Source organism: Phyllobates terribilis, unplaced genomic scaffold, assembly GCF_046119375.1.
Source record: "Phyllobates terribilis strain yellow unplaced genomic scaffold, ASM4611937v1 Scaffold_11__3_contigs__length_659146591, whole genome shotgun sequence".
Classification (NCBI taxonomy): domain Eukaryota; kingdom Metazoa; phylum Chordata; class Amphibia; order Anura; family Dendrobatidae; genus Phyllobates; species Phyllobates terribilis.
In genome coordinates, this window is record NW_027362771.1 from 332,064,081 (window position 1) to 332,081,722 (window position 17,642).

Genomic DNA, 17,642 nt, shown 5'->3' on the forward strand with positions numbered 1-17,642 from the left:
ATCCTGTTTTTTCCTTTCTGTCTGGCCATTAGATTCAGGATGATATCCGGACGAGAACGATAAATGAACTCCCAACCTGTCACAAAAGGCACGCCAAAAACGAGCCACGAACTGAGGACCCCTATCAGAAACAATGTCAGTAGGAACGCCATGAAGTCTGACAATTTCCTTGACAAAGGCCTTAGCGAGAGTTTTAGCGCAGGGCAGTTTGACAAAGGGAACCAAGTGACACATCTTGCTAAAACGGTCCACGACCACTCAGATGACAGTAAAACCCTCAGAGGGGGGAAGGTCAGTTATAAAGTCCATAGCCAAATGTGTCAAGGAGCACTGGGAACCTCCAAAGGACAAAGCAACCCCGCAGCAGGAGTATGTGAGGACTTAGATCTAGCACATATAGTACATTGACGCACCCACTTAATGACTTCCTTCTGCCATCCAGGCCACCAAAAACTGCGACCCACCAGTCTCTTGGTCTCAGAGATTCCGGGATGACCTGCCAACCGGGATTCGTGACACTCAACAAACAAATCTCTCTTAAAGGTCCCAGGCACAAACAACCTCCCATGAGGAGTGTTAGAAGGGGCATTCTCCTGTGCTTTAAGAATCTCATTTTCCAAAACGGAGTCCAAAGCAGCTATCACAACACCTTCTTGTAAAATGTTCTCCTCTTTCTCAGCACCGACTATGGGAGAAAAACTGCGAGACAAGGCATCCGCCTTAACATTCTTAGTACCAGGGATGTAAGTAACGGAGAAATTAAACCGCGAGAAAAACAGTGCCCACCTAGCCTGACGGGCATTCAGGCGCTTGGCAGCATCAAGATATATCAGATTTTTATGATCCGTAAGAACCTGAACGGGAAATTCCGCACCTTCCAAGAAGTGGCGCCAGTGTTCAAATGCGAGTTTAATAGCCAGTAATTCCCGATTACCAATATCGTAATTCAGTTCAGTCTCCGAAAATTTTTTTGAAAAAAAGGCACAGGGATGTAATCCATCCCCGTTATCCTGAGACAATACTGCGCCAACCCCCACAGAGGAAGCATCAACCTCAACCAAAAACGGCCTAGTAACATCAGGCTGCATAAGGATGGGAGCAGAGGTGAACCTCTCCTTGAGATACACAAAAGCTTCAATGGCCTCAGAAGACCACTGAACCGCATCAGCACCTTTCCTGGTGAGATCAGTCAGAGGTTTGACAATACTAGAAAAAATTTTTATGAATTTTCTGTAGTAATTGGCGAAACCCAAAAACCTCTGTATCGATTTCAAACCAATAGGCCTAGGCCATTCCTGCACAGCCTGAACCTTAACCGGATCCATCTCAAAACCTTTGCTGGAGATAATGTAGCCCAAAAAACTAATTCTCTGTACAGCGAACTCACATTTCTCCAGCTTAGCAAAAAGCGAATTGTCCATTAATAACTGTAATACCTCACGCACGCTCCGCCAATGAGACTCCAGATCGGGCGAATAAATCAAAATGTCATCCAAATACACAACCACATTTTTGCCGATCAAAGGTCTAAGGATGTCATTAATCAGATTCTGAAAAAATGCAGGAGCATTAGTAAGACCAAAAGGCATAACCAGATTCTCAAAATGACCCACAGGTGTGTTAAAAGCAGTCTTCCATTCGTCACCCTCCTTCATGCGCAACAGATTGTATGCCCCCTTAAGGTCAATTTTAGAGAACCACTTGGCCCCCATTAACTGGTTAAACAGATCAGGAATCAATGGCAGTGGGTAAGGATTGCGTACAGTAATTTTGTTAATCTCACGAAAATCCAGACAAGGACGTAAACCGCCGTCCTTTTTTTTTACAAAAAAAAATCCAACCGCCACAGGAGACTTAGAGGGCCTAATGTGACCGGCGGCCAAACTTGTCTGTATGTATTCCTCCAAAGCCTTCCTCTCAGGAATAGTAAGGTTAAATAAACGACTTTTAGGAAGAGTCGCTCCAGGGACAAATTCAATAGAACAATCATAGTCTCTATGGGGAGGCAAAACCTGCGATTCCTTCTCAGAAAAAACTCTCCAAAAATCCTGAATAGGAACAGGCAATTCTCCCCTATCCAAAGCTGCAATACGCCCGTTACAACACTTGTCATAACATTTATGGCTCCAGGATTTAATTTCACTGGTAGACCAATCCAGTACAGGATTGTGAAATTTTAACCAGGGCAATCCCAATATTACTGGAGAAGGCAAGTTATTCAACACTACCAAATCCAATTTCTCATGGTGAACACCATTAATAGTGAGAGGAAATTCACAGACCTTGAGAGTAATATTCTTCAAAGGGGAACCATCCACAGAAACCACAGCAATGGGGGATGATAAAGGTTCAGGTTTTAAATTGAGTCTTTCCACGAATCCCCCATCAATTACATTCAGAGTAGACCCGCAATCAACAAACACCCGAAATTCCATTAATTTTTTCTGAGCAATCGTGGAAGCAGCTAAAAATATACCCTTGGAATTTAAACAGGCAATACGGGCGTGACTGACCATTTTTTTTTCTTTCTTCATACGAAGCTCACAGCCTTTAATCAAATGACCAGATTTTCCGCAATAGAAACACAAGCCTTCAGAAAATCGACGGTCTTTTTCTTGAGAGCGAGGTGCCACCGATCCAATCTCCATCGGTTCACCACTGTTAGTACACACATTCTCATAACCAGAAACTGACATAGCAGAGGATTTGCTCTCATTAACCCTTGCACGCAGTCTTCTATCCACCCGTATAGCTAATTGCATAGCCTGTTGCAAATCTTCAGGTGTAGGATAAGCAATTAGCAGGTCTTTAACCCTTTCACTGAGCCCAGCAAGAAATAGACTTTTCAGAGCAGAATCGTTCCACCCTGTTTGAGTAGACCAACGACGGAAATGAGTACAATATTTTTCCACATTACCTGATCCCTGTTTTAAACGTCTCAACTCAGTCTCAGCTGATGCGACACGGTCAGGATCATCATATAATAGTCCCAAAGCAGAAAAAAAACTATCCACTGATCTGAAGCATGTATCACTAGGTTGCAAAGAAAAGGCCCACTCCTGAGGCTCTTTGCGCAAAAGTGACATTATGAACCCTACGCGCTGGGATTCATCCCCAGAGGACTTAGGTCTCAAACGAAAATACAATAAGCAAGCATTTTTAAATGAAAAAAATTCTCGGTGTTCACCAAAAAATAAATCCGGCAAACATACCTTAGGCTCCAAGAAATGTGCTCCAGGACAGTTACTCACGTGCTGACGGAGCTCGGCCACCTCCAGAGAGAGTCCCTGCAGGCGATGAACCAAATCCTGAACCGACACCATGATGGAACAGAAAAATCTTTCCTTAGAGAATTTGCTGGCTGGACTTACTGTTATGTTCTGCTACCAGAGCTAAGGAAAGAGAGGAGATCTGTCCCTACGATAGAACTCAGCTTAATCCCTACGATGTAACAGGGGACCTGATCCTGCGATCAGACCTGCTAAAGTCCTAAGCTAGTCTGTACGGAGACCTATAGATGTGGGGAAGGAATCCCTACAAGTACTAAGGACTGGGAGGAATATGGGACACCTCCTAACAGAAATAGTAGCAGACAGACAAACAAACAAAATATATAGAACATAGAGGTCAGTAGACCAAGCAAACTAACAGAGCAAGACACAGAGCACAGACTAGCTAGAAAGTAGATATACAATGAAGTCCAGCAAAGCCAGAAGGGCGGAGCAGGCTTAAATAGGCCAACAAGGTCATGTGACCAGCAAAGGAAAAAAAAACCTAAGAGCAAGGTTCTAACATCAGCAATGTCTTCTTCTTCTTCACCTTATCTGCTAGTCGCTGACTCGCTGTGCGCTGAAGTCTCTGAAGGAAGGGAAGCGGAGGCAATGTCCCCACAGTCTCAACGATTGTACCAATGATCTGGCTTCAGGTACCGCCCCGCCTCGCAGACATGTCATCTCAGAAACCAGACTGAAGATGCTCCCAAAGCAAGGATCCTCCATCTCTAATAAATCTGGCAATAAGTCCATCAAGGCGGTGGCTACCTCCAAGTCTCCGCACCCCTCCAACCAGGTGGAGGACCTCCAGTTGTCTCTTGAATCCTCCGGGGTGCTTCCTGATAACAAATGGAGAGAGACTTTCCTACAGCCTGTACCTGGTACTTCGCCCACTTCATTCAGTAAGCTTGGCAAAGTGTACGTCAAGGCGGTGGTTACTCCCAAGTCTCTGCACCCCTCCAACCCGGTGGAGGATCTCCAGTTGTCCCGTGAATCCTTTGGGGTGCTACCTGATAGTAACAAATGGAGAGAGACTTTCCTGTGTCCTGTTCCTGGTACTTTGCCCACTTCATCTGATGCTGAGGATGGCTCAATGGGACGAAGCATCCTAGTCACCAAGATGGTGAGACCAGTCTCGTTCCCTTTAGTGGACAGAAGAGGTAATCTTCTTGAAGAGAAGGATCGGCCTCCAAATTCTCTGCTGAAAATCCTTGCAGGCTTGAAGAAGAGGGGGCGTAAAGGGGGGGGGTACTGTAACATCCCTGGCGGCGTGTTGGCGTGGCTTACCATCTCCCACCATGCAAGACCGCCAACTTACCTATCAGTCCTCGCTGCACACTTTACTTGCTGTGTGCATGTCTCTTGTCTGATTGCTTAGGGTGGCGGTGCTGTTACTTCCTGATTCTTAAAGTTACAGAGTGCGCAGTCCTAATGCGTCCCCAGCCTATTGCTGTGAGTCACTGGATACTTAAACCCCCTCCACCCAGTAAGAGGTGCCTGAGCAATGCTTTCTTTCAGTGTGTTCTGTGCAACTGAGTTGCCAGGTCCTGTCCTGTATCTTGTCTGTTTCCGCCACCCTGGGGGCTGAATACACAGGCCCGTTACCTGTATCTGTGACGTCTAGTCTGTTTCCGCCACCTTGGGGGCTGAGTACCCAGGCTCGTTCCTGTATCTTGTTCCAGGTTCAGTTCCTGTCTGAACTGTATCCTAGCTCGTTACCTGTTTGTCTCTATGTCCGATACTTTCCTTTTCCTGCAGTATCTGAACCTGCACCTAACTCCCACTCGTTGTCTCTGTACTTCTGTTTGTGAGTTTTGTGTCCACTCGCTACTTCATTGCAAGTACCTTGTGTGTATCTGGTTCTGCATGTCCCGTTTCCCTGCCTCCGTATCTACCTCCTGTGTTCTAGATATCTTCCTGTGTTTCCCAGTCTGTTCCATGTGAACAGAGCCCTGTCCTGTCTGCCTGCACCTGCGGTTCCGCTCTGCTCTGCTCCGCACCTGCGGTTCTGCTCTGCTCTGCTCCACTCGTCCTCTGCGCCTGCGGTTCTGCTCTGCTCTGCTTGTCCTCCGCGTCTGCGGTACTGCTCTGCTTGTCCTCCGCACCTGCAGTTCTGCTCTTCTCTACTCCGCTTGTTCTCCGCGCCTGCGGTTCTGCTCTGCTTGTCCTCCGCGCCTGCAGTTCTGCTCTGCTTGTCCTCTGCGCCTGCGGTTCTGCTCTGCTTGTCCTCCGCGCCTGCGGTTCTGCTCTGCTTGTCCTCCGCTCCTACGGTTCTGCTCTGCTTGTCCTCCACGCCTGCGGTTCTGCTCTGCTTGTCCTTTGCGCCTGCAGTTCTGCTCTGCTTGTCCTCCGCGCCTGTGGTTCTGCTCTGCTTGTCCTCCGCGCCTGCACTTCTGCTCTGCTTGTCCTCCGCACCTATGGTTCTGCTCTGCTCTGCTCCGCTTGTCTTCCGCGACTGCGGTTCTGCTCTGCTCTGCTCCGCTTGTACTCCGCGCCTGTGGTTCTGCTCGTCCACCGCACCTACGGCTCTGTTTCTGTATCCCAGGCTGTACTGGTCCCTATCCAGCCTGCTTTCCTACCTGCCAGTATCGGCCTGTCTGCATACCAGCTGTGCCTGCCAGTACCCACCTGTCTGCATACCAGCCGTGCCTGCCAGTACCCACCTGTCTGCATACCAGCCGTTCCTGCCAGTACCCACCTGTCTGCATACCAGCCTAACCTGCCCGTTCCTCCATTCCCCGGTGTGGGTCAACAGCTGTGACCGGGGTCTGACCTGGAGTAGCACCTGGGCCACCTCCCATGGCCCTCCTCGGACCATGGAGTCGATTAAGTTGCCGTGTGTTCGTGGTCGGATCTGGCGAGGCCCCTAGTCACACCCCTCCAGGTACTCCTCGGTTCGTGGCCCAGTGGGACCACGAACCACGCTCACGCCAGTCAGTCCGGGCGTGAGCGTAACAGTTTTCACCTTCTTTTTGTTTGCGACCATTTCATTATTCTATTTGCGCCTTTTTTTTTAAGTCTATTTTATATGTGCTCACCTATTTGTTTGTTTTTTTCCCGCCTTGTGGGCAAAGCCAAGCAATTCCAGAAGTTTTTGCCTGATTCATCAATTGCAACTTTTTATATAGTCACAAAATTTGGTGCAACTTCTCTCCAGTTTTCTTCCCTGGTGTATTTTTGAGTATGCCAAACATTTGCCACAATTTTTTGCAACACATTCGCAAAAACAGATAAGGATAGTAAGAAAGCCCAATTTTGGCTTTGCGCCCCAAATTCATGAATGCCGTGCGCCATTTTAATAAATTAGGCACCAAAAACGGCAACTAATACCACAAGGCATAAAATGAAAGTGACTTTAAAAAAAAACAGCAAATAATGAATCAGGACCCAAAAGTTGCTATTTCTCGGCTGTTGTTCCTAAAAAGTTCTGTCTTAATAATTCTGCCACTATTTTACCTGCCTTCATCTGAACTTTTACGCTAGAGGTAACTGTACACCCATTTGACCAACAGCCTTTCTCATACACATGCCCACATATTAATGAGGAGCGGGAATAAACCCCTTCCAAAAAACGTTAGCTCCCTTGAATACATAGGATCGGGAATGTTAAAAACCAACATGCTGGATCCCTGGTCCCCTAACATCTGCCGTTGGAGGAGAGTCGGGACACTGTCATGCACATTAGATAGCAGGACCATATGAAATGTTACAATGATCTTTTCATACAATAAAAATGTTACCTAATTTTGTCAGTAACTTTTACTTGTTGGTCTGTTTCTTATTCATAGTAAAATATTTCTACGGTGGCCATGAACATGAGAGTAATGTATTCCAAACCCCTTGATTACCGTGTGTCTATTAGACAAACTAATTGGTATTAGGTGCTTGGCTAATGTTTGGTTGTCAAATGTGGTGGTTGGGGAAGGATTGTGCATGTTAAATATGTCTGATCACTAAATGGCTCATTTATTAGCTTTCGTTGACTGTTGAATAACTATTAATGCAGATCTGTCACCAGCTTTTGCAATACAAATGGCATACATTATAAAGCCATTATTCATGGATTATCAAAGTAAGTACATAAGCCTCATCAGGTCCAAGATATCTATTTAATAATCTGGTGACTAATTACCTTTAACATATGGAGCATCTCTGAATTTACACTGTATGATTATTTGACCATGAATTAAGTCCTTTAAAAACATTTCATCAGGCTTGTACTCGGGGTGTAGGCTTGGACTTGCAGCAAAAGTAAATCTTTACGTTAATGCTGCCAATTTCACTGTAAACACTGTGACAGGACACTTTATTGCTAAACAGCAAAGAATGAACCAGCAGCGGGTGCTTCACAAGGTGAGAGGTGACATGGGTGGCAAACTCCTGTTTACTGTATGATGACGCACCTGACGTGCTGTGCAGACCGTACTAATAAATACTTGGGTGAATAATGTGTTATCGGAGTCCGGGACAGCACATGATGTCACTTTATGGAAGTCATAAAAAACAAACAGCTTTTGCCTTGTCCCATTGCACTTTAGAAGCATGAACACATTCATTTGATCAGATAGGGCTAAATAATATCTGAACAGCCACGTGGCAATAACTCATTGCATGAAATCATACAGACATGGCAAGTGTCTCAGATCGAGTACTAGAAAGTGCAACAAGAATTTTAGTGACTTTGTATGTGAAATGATAGTTTGTGCCAGAGGGAATAGCTTGTCTGTTGATATCTCAATATTTTTATTCTCAACGCTCTCTACAGTTTCCAAAGAACTGGGAACAAAACTAAAAACATCAGGTGATAACCAGACCTAGAGAGAACATTGTGTTAATGTGCATTATTCAGAGGGGAATGTGTGTGTTATGTCTGTAAGATATGTGTGATATATGTTTATATACATGTGTGTACTGTGTATATGACTCGCCCCCTGGGCCGTGGGGTACCCGGAACCGGGCCTTCTGGTGTACGGTGCTGATGGGGGTAGTAGTGGCAACCCGATCCCGTGGCTCAGGGTGGTCAGACCAAATGGCGGCAGTCTATTTATTAGTGTTTTGAATGTCCGACTACGCCACCCGTGGATTGCGGTCAGAGATAACCGCCGCTGCAAGGCAGACCGCTGAGGCTGGTGTTGGTGTGCAGCACAGGGATAGGATAACTCCCCACGGGAAGAGTGTAGCCTCAGGGCAATGTAGGTGGATGCTGGGGGTGATGGTGCAGGCGCAGCAGAAATCACACTGAGTCCAATGATGCAGTCTTGGGTTTTTACTCACAGTTGTTATCCATGTCACTTCTGTCAGCAATGACTGGCCAAGCCGTGCTGCGTCCACCAGGTGAGAGGCTCGGTCAAACCCCAGGCAATTCAGGAGTATGGCACAGGACCCCCTTCTGTCCTTTCTCTGGCCTCTCGTGCCCCACCAGTGACCAAACTTCTGTCCAGCTACCGCGGACCGTGTCGGGTAAGTGTTGGCCTCCGCTTCCCGCTATCCTACATGGTGCCTTCCTAGCAGGTTTGGTGGGGGGTCGCACCAATAGATGATCACGACCTCCGGTTCTTGGCTGAGGGATGATTTACCTCCACCAACTTGGGAATCCGGTACCCTTCCACAGCCTGACCCTTCACCCGATATAACGCGGGTTTGCAAAGGTTGCTGTCCGTTCTGCTCTCTCTTAGGGTCCCTTCTGCCTTCTTGTTTCTGGAGCCCTTCCACTCCTCTGTCTCTTCTCTTTCCTTCCTTCTCCTCTTCTCCTCTCTGGCCCCAGCCTTCTCTCTAGGCCTGCCTCGTGGAGCTGAGCTCAGGCTGAGCCTCGGCTCCCTGTCAGCTCTCTCCCTTCTGAACCCCTGACTCGACTCGACTGCTAAGATGGCTCCCACCTTTTATCTGCTTCTGTGTGTCTGAGCTCAGGTGACCTGCACCCAATGAGCTCCTTCCTATGCTCCAGAAACTGTCCACTCTGCTGCTACATCACTGGGTTCTCTCCCCCCTCCCCACTCCAGCCAGGGACGTGGTCAGTTGTGCCTGCATAAAATGGGAGCACCGTCGAGCTGTCCCCCGGAAATGGGGTGAGTGTGTGTATGCAGCTAACTGAGCCCTGGTCCACACTCCATCCTTACCTGGGAGTGGAATATCACACCTCTGGATGAGGTGCAATACCCCTGTAGCAAGGTCACACCTTCTCATTTAAAGATTTTTCTGTATTTTCATGACTATGAAAATTGTACACTCAAACTGAAGGCATCAAAACTATGAATTAACACATGTGGAATTATATACTTAACAAAAAAGTGTGAAACAACTGAAAATATGTCTTATATTCTAGGTTCTTCAAAGTAGCCACCTTTTGCTGTGATGACTGCTTTGCACACTCTTGGCATTCTCTTGATGAGCTTCAAGAGGTAGTCACCGGAAATGGTCTTCCAACAATCTTGAAGGAGTTCCCATAGATGCTTAGCACTTGTTGGCCCTTTTGCCTTCACTCTGCGGTCCAGCTCACCCCAAACCATCTTGATTTGGTTCAGGTCTGGTGACTGTGTAGGCCAGGTCATCTGGCGTAGCACCCCATCACTCTCCTTCTTGGTCAAATAGCCCTTACACAGCCTGGAGGTGTGTTTGGGGTCATTGTCCTGTTGAAAAATAAATGATGGTCCAACTAAACGCAAACCGGATGGAATCCAATGCTGCTGCAAGATGCTGTGGTAGCCATGCTGGTTCAGTATGCCTTCAATTTTGAATAAATCCCTGACAGTGTCACCAGCAAAGCACCCCCACACCATCACACCTCCTCCTCCATGCTTCACGGTGGGAACCAGGCATGTAGAGTCCATCCGTTCACCTTTTCTGCGTCGCACAAAGACACAGTGGTTGGAACCAAAGATCTCAAATTTGGACTTATCAGACCAAAGCACAGATTTCCACTGGTGTAATGTCCATTCCTTATGTTCTTTAGCCCAAACAAGTCTCTTCTGCTTGTTGCCTGTCCTTAGCGGTGGTTTCCTAGCAGCTATTTTACCATGAAGGCCTGCTGCACAAAGTCTCCTCTTAACAGTTGTTGTAGAGATGTGTCTGCTGCTAGAACTCTGTGTGGCATTGACCTGGTCTCTAATCTGAGCTGCTGTTAACCTGCGATTTCTGAGGCTGGTGACTCGGATAAACTTATCCTCAGAAGCAGAGGTGACTCTTGGTCTTCCTTTCCTGGGGCGCTCCTCATGTGAGCCAGTTTCTTTGTAGCGTTTGATGGTTTTTGCAACTGCACTTGGGGACACTTTCAAAGTTTTCCCAATTTTTCGCACTGACTGACCTTCATTTCTTAAAGTAATGATGGCCACTTGTTTTTCTTTACTTAGCTGCTTTTTTCTTGCCATAATACAAATTCTAACAGTCTATTCAGTAGGACTATCAGCTGTGTATCCACCTGACTTCTGCACAACACAACTGATGGTCCCAACCCCATTTATAAGGCAAGAAATCTCACTTATTAAACCTGACAGGGCACACCTGTGAAGTGAAAACCATTTCCGGTGACTACCTCTTGAAGCTCATCAAGAGAATGCCAAGAGTGTGCAAAGCAGTCATCAAAGCAAAAGGTGACTACTTTGAAGAACCTAGAATATAAGACATATTTTCAGTTGTTTCACACTTTTTTGTTAAGTATATAATTCCACATGTGTTAATTCATAGTTTTGATGCTTTCAGTGTGAATGTACAATTTTGAAAGTCATGAAAATACAGAAATATCTTTAAATAGGAAGGTGTGTCCAAACTTTTGGTCTGTACTGTATGTTTTTGTAATGTGTATATATGCATGTGTGTGGTGTGTATGGTTGTACTGTATATATACGTGTTTGTAATCTTTATGTATGTGTGTGTAATCAGTATAAGGTGGTACGTATATGTGTGCATTATGTGTCTCATTTAGCAGTTGTCACGGGTTTACCATGACAGAGAGGGGCCAGAAGACCGCAGCATCTGATTTCATGTACTCCTGCGCTGATTAGAAGCACTTCACCATCATATTATACAGTGCAGGTTTCTGCTAGCAGTGCAGGGGTTAATCTGTTCAGTTCATAGCTTCTGAGCTTTCCTGCTTTGCGCTCAGCTGTTCAGTATTGGCCACTCCCCTCTGCTATATATACTTGACTCTGGCAATCAGGGATTGCCAGTGTTAGTTTCATGCTGCCTGGTTCTGGAGTTGGCGGTGTTGGTTGTTTGAGGAGGTGTTTTGAGTGTTGTGTTGTTCTAAAGACTGTTGCTTGGTGATTTGTCTGTGTGCATATCCTCATCCTCTCCTATTTGGTTTTTCCTTCCCTTTACTTCCGGGGGGTTCCGTGCATATTTCTATGATTGGTATTTTCATTTATCCCTGTACGTCTTCCTTTGTTAGTCTGGTTTGTGTATTCTTATACACTACTACTCCCTACTTCCCTGTGTGGGGGAGGGGACAGATAAGGGCTGTTTTAGGAGCTCAGCGAGGCACATAGCCCTGGCGTCTTCACCATCAGAAGTAATCCAGTGAGCAGGGATAGATGGGGTGCCCCTAGCTTTAGGGATAGGGAAGGAGCCCCTAGCCCTGGGATTTCCTACAACAGTGTTGTGACAGGAGTATGTTCCAGATGAAGAAATGCTTAGCTATGGGTCTGTATACCGTACCTGGTTGAACTTTTAAGGCTATGTGCCCACCATGCAGAAATGAATCAGAAATTTCCTGAGCATTTCTGCATCTCCTTGGCAGAAAAAATGCATGCAGATTTTACATGCATTTTTTCTGCCAGGGAGAAGCATTTTTACGCGTTTTTTCATGCATTTCCGCATGCGTTTTTTCAAGCGCTTTTCCAAGCGATTTTGAGCATCACTTGGAAAAGTACTTGACAAGTTGGTCACACAATATAAATCCATGCAACTGGCATGGATTTATATTGTGTGCCCATTTATGCTGCTTTAAATGGAGCATCAATAGTAAAAAAAAGAATTAAAACGTAAAAAATAAAAAAAAACATTATACTTACCTCTCCGGTGGCCCCCAGTCTCCTTCTCCGGTGGCGTGCTCTGTCCTCTGCGTCCCGCGTGGTTCTGAAAGGACCTGCGTTGACGTCATTTAGTCAGCTGACAGGTCATGTGACTGCTGATGTCAGCAGTTGCGTGACCATCACATGACTAAATGACGTCACCGCAGGTCCTTTCAGAACACCGCGGGACCCCGATTACAGAGGACGCCACCGGAGAGGAGACCGGCGGCCACCGGAGAGGTAAGTGTAATGTTTTTATTCTTTTTTTTAGTAATGGTACCCGGGTTGGAGGAGAGTCTCCTCTTCTTCAGACCCAGGTACCATCCGCGCATTGAACCGCATAACATCCGCATGCATACATGTATACATGCGGATGTTATGCAGTTCAATGCAAGTCAATGGTGGCGATTTCGCTGCGTTTACACACAAGAAATTGTTGGTCTGTGGATTTTTCCGCAATGATAATCCACAGCAGAAATTTCCGCAGCATGTGCACAGCACATGCAGATTATCATTGGGGAACATGGCAGACAACTTAACGTGCGTTTTTGCGGTGGAAATGCCGCCGCGGAAACACATTAAATCCGCATCGTGGGCACACAGCCTAAAAGACGCATTTTGTCCTTTTTGCTGTGATAGTTATATTTTAAGAATGGCTCTCCCCTCCTACACTGCACTAGGCTTCCTGTCCCTCTGATAAATATTCACTCCAATTACTTAATTGACATATAATTGTATTTGTTCACTTTATCTTCCACTGTTTCGTGCTGTGATAAAATGTGGAAAACTTTGTTAGCAGCGTGCTGCTTGGGGGTTACAAAATATTTGTGTTATGAAAGCCAGTCATGGGGTTACATAATGAAAAGTATCTACCCAAAGACCAAATTTACTATACTACATGTACCATGCTGTTAGAGTTGGCGCAATTTCCATCTTTCTAGGGTGGTTTTATCCTGTCGTCTAACTACACAAAGCTATTAATAAATATGGTACAACAAAATAACAATGACAGATAGGACCTTGGATGTAATAGGGGGCATACCACTAAACATTATATAAACCAGAGAGACCATAGGTCCATAGGTTTTGAAAATACCTATGGTCTCTCTGGTTTATATTAATAAATATGGTTCAAATATATCCTACCCAGTCTAAAAAAGGAGAAGCGGAGTAGCATGTTCGAAACCAGGTTTTCTTTTCATTCAATTGTCAAGATGTTTTCATATATGCCTGGGGGTGCTGATATTTTCTTTCTTATTTTTAATTATTTATAGGTTTCAATAATGAATGACACTTTTTTTTGTTCTTCAGCGGACAGTTTGCCATTGTAAAAAGGTGCAAAGAGAAGAAGACTGGGATAGACTACGCTGCCAAATTTATCAAGAAGAGACAAAGTCGTGCCAGTCGTAGAGGAGTGACACGGGAAGAGATAGAACGTGAGGTGGACATCCTACGAGATATCCAGCATCCTAATATCATCACTCTGCAGGATGTGTATGAGAACAAGACTGATGTGGTCCTCATCCTGGAGCTGTGAGTCCCTAACACTAATAATGAGAGCAAATCAGCGAATGCAAAATGTGATTGATGCAATTAATAATAAATGTTATGGTCCGTAATTATAATGGGACTGGTACCACATTAGTCTGTACAGAATTAATGATGTTAATATACAAAACAGTTGATGTCATTGACTTCATTTATTGTAGGATGTTAAGAAAAAACTGTAGGGAAACAATACTTATCAACATAAGGAATATTAATGTTCAAATGACGGAAGCATCAAATGTAGACACAGGAAAATCTGAACAACTGCTATTCCAGGAGGAAATGATACATCTCTTCCTTCCTTCAACTTCCTTCTCATCCTAAAATGTGAAGTCTTTCACATTGTAACATTTGTAAAGGGGTCTGGTGACCAGTGGGGGAGGTGTCCTATTAAGCTTTTTCTATTATATTTTATGTATTTGCACTAAACCACTTAATCTGGTCAATTAGCAAATAGAAGTAAATCGTATCTTTTATTTTTATTGATTAAAATATATATAAGTCATCAAAAAGTCACCTAGCTCCTCATTCAGTTTTTAATTAGGAACTGAGATAAATAGGAGACGACCAGTGGACTTCATATCCGTCAAGTGATGTACAAAGCCACATTCAATTTATGTTCATGTCCATTTGGAAGGAAATTAAGGAGGAATGTTTCTTCATTGGGTTTTGTTCAAGAGTATCACAATATTTTCCTGTGACTTGAACCTTACTGTGCATTGCTAGATGGAGCCCTTGGCAAGAGGGGCCCAATGCAGCAGCCTGTCCCTCTTATCTCCCTATTCCATCGCATTTCCTGCAGAGGATTTTCCTCTTTGTCATAAATTCAAACACTGGTATAAAGGTGTTTGGTGTGTGGCCTGGTGATATGGTCAAAGTGCCATTACCAACCAGTGGCCTGTCCCCTCAATTCCACTCCAAGCACGGTGGCTTAGTGGGTAGCACTGCAGCCTTGCAAGGAGTTTGTATGTTCTCTCTGGGTTTTCTCCGGGTTCTCCAGTTTCCTCCCACACTCCAAAGACATACTGATAGGGAGTTTAGATTGTGAGCCCCAATGGGGACAGTGCAGATAATGTCTGTAAAGCGTGCGGAATATGATGGCGCTATAAGCCTCACATGGACAGCAAGATACAATCACCTTCTACCACAAGCAAGGGGCCAAGTAAGATTGATCCATCCACAATACAGAGCTTGCGATGTGGGAGCTGCCCTCTCTCTGCTGCTTAAATCATTGCACAAGGTGCTTGTTGATTTTTTTGCAGTTTAAGGCTATTTTCACAGTGAGGTTTTTCCATACAAATTTTGGCATGTATACTATGTAAAAATACACCTAAGAAACCCACTGACCACCTACCATTGCGTTTGATTGGAATTCAGCATTGCTTTTTGTTGGCTGCGGATTTGAAAACTTCTTTAATAAGTGACATATCATTTCTTAAAGCTGTTTTCAAACAAATTAATTCATACTTTCAATGTGACGAATCGGTGTCATCCCACAGCAATTCTGCAACTTTGCAACAGAAATTTGAGGGTCTGCCAAATCAGACTTCATATTTTTCCATGTTTAGAAAACCTCTATGTGAACATATCCTCTGGATATTTTAATTAATAACGAGTAAAAGTTATTTTTTAATTAGTCAGTCTGTGAAGATGATCCTAATCAGTGATGAGCAAAAAGTGATTGCTTTAGGAAGTTAGCTGCTATAAGTCCGAGTTCAGTGAAGAGTAATGGATGATCACATTGCGTCTGTAGCTGTAGATGAGCCCATCACTCTGGGTCCTGTGTAACGTGGATTGATATTGAAAGACGTTCTATCTCTAGTTTGTGGTTCAGCAGGAGGATATTGCATGGCTTTTACTTCCTCTGTAGTTTTCTTTAAAGAAGACCTGTTATTCTACTGACTTATCTATTTCAGAAAATACTTAAAGGGGTATTCCCATCTCCAACATCCTATCCCAATATGTAGTAGGTGTAATAATAATAATATTAGCAAATACCTCCAGTTAGAAATGTAGTATAGTTCTTCTGATTCGCTATGTCGCTATGACCGCTAACAGCTTACTGTCACTAAATGAGTGGTTGTAACCTTGGATACCAAAGCTACTGCAATGCCATGCACATGGGGTACGTGACGTAGCTAATCAGAAGAACTATACTACATTTCTAATTGGAGGAATTTTCTAATACTATTATTACACCCACCATATATTGGGATTGGATCCTGGAGATGGGAATACCCCTTTATGTATTTCCCATTATTAACAATGTTGGAGCATCTTTTTTTAACTCTGTGTTGCTCCTTTCTTATGTTAGTAAATGAGGAAAAGTGCAAAGCAAAGCTGTTTCAGACTTTCTATTTCATGGATACTGCAAATCTCCACAAATCCTAAATTTAGATCCCTATGAACGTAATTAGGCCATCTTCATTCCTTTTTTTTTACTGTTAACCAAGCAGATTATGACACATCTGTTAATATAATGTCATCTGATGTCAATTTATCACCTATTTAACAGACCACATTATTCAGGAGACAACATTATATACATTATATATACACACCCTCAGTGAAGCCTATGTGTAGTCTGATTGATGTGCATGATGGAAAAGAAATTTATAGCCAGGAGGGTTCGTGTGTCTCACCAATATGGTAGCTAATATTTTTTTAATTCATGGGGCATTTCCAGTTTTTATAAACTCACAGCCTAAAAAAGGCTAATTTTTAATAAGGGAGTACAGATATATAGATCTATCTAGAGCAGGGGTGGAAATTAATTTTCCCAAGGGGCCACAAGAGAAACTGTAACTGTTGTGGAGGGCTAAACCAAATGGACAAACTTAATTCTGCTGATTGTTATCATAATTTATGAATTTTTAGCAATTAATATTGTGCAGAATCAAGTCTGGTGACTCGCTGCTACTTCTAATACGTGTTATGATAGGGCTTATTGTAACCTGCATTCTCACCTGTAGCAGAGAATCAAAACCATATAATTTACTGCTTTTTATAAAGTATGTAAATCATACTTCTCCTGTTATTCAGTTCTTGTACCGTGAGCCACAGCTCACAACAGAATATGACGCTCCCCCACAGTTCACCTCCACAGTATGATATCCAAACACAGCCCCTCACACTGTGTGTTATCCCCTCAAACTCAAACAGTATGAAGTCCCAAAATGCCCCCCACACACACACACACTGTATGATGTCCCCACAAAGCAACCCACATGGTACAATGTCCCTACACAGTATGATGTCCCCACAAACCCCCTACACAGTATGATGTCCCCTCACACAGTATAATATCCTCACAAAGCCCACTACACGGCATGATGTCCCTACAAAGCTACCAACAAAGTATGGTGTTCCCACAAATCCCCTCACGATCAGTTTGATGTCCCCACATAGGCCCCTTAAAGGACATTTGATGTCCCCACACAGGCCCCATAACGCACAGTGTGATGTTTTCACACAGGCCCTTTAGGGCACAGTGTGATGTCCCCAGACAGGCCACTTAGGGCATAGTATGATGCCCCCACAGCCCCCTTTGGGCATAATATGATGTCCTCACACAGGCCCCTTGTCAAGTAAAAAAAACTCGCCTAACCCTGTTCCCCCACTGCTTCGGTTTGTGCTGTATACAAAAAAAGTAAAAAGTAGTTTGTCACAATATATAAATCTAACAAAAAACATATTTTATAGCAATGAAAAAGTAATTGGTAAAGTGCTGGAGGGGAGATATGTTTCCCTGAGGCTATTAGCTTCAGCGAATTAAAACTGTTAAGTTTCCTCCAGCATGTTATTTGCTGAGAGGGGT

The 17,642-nt window shown here is 44.4% G+C and overlaps 1 protein-coding gene across 3 annotated transcripts in view; it reads left to right on the plus strand.

The window, feature by feature from the left end:
* The window catches only part of DAPK2 (death associated protein kinase 2), a 100,811-nt gene that overhangs the window by 35,111 nt on the left and 48,058 nt on the right, over positions 1–17,642 (plus strand). For all 3 annotated transcript variants that reach the window (XM_073652696.1, XM_073652693.1, XM_073652695.1), the window contains exon 3: positions 13,589–13,810. In XM_073652696.1, the coding sequence (XP_073508797.1) occupies positions 13,589–13,810 (222 nt within the window). The remainder of the gene's footprint in view (positions 1–13,588; positions 13,811–17,642) is intronic.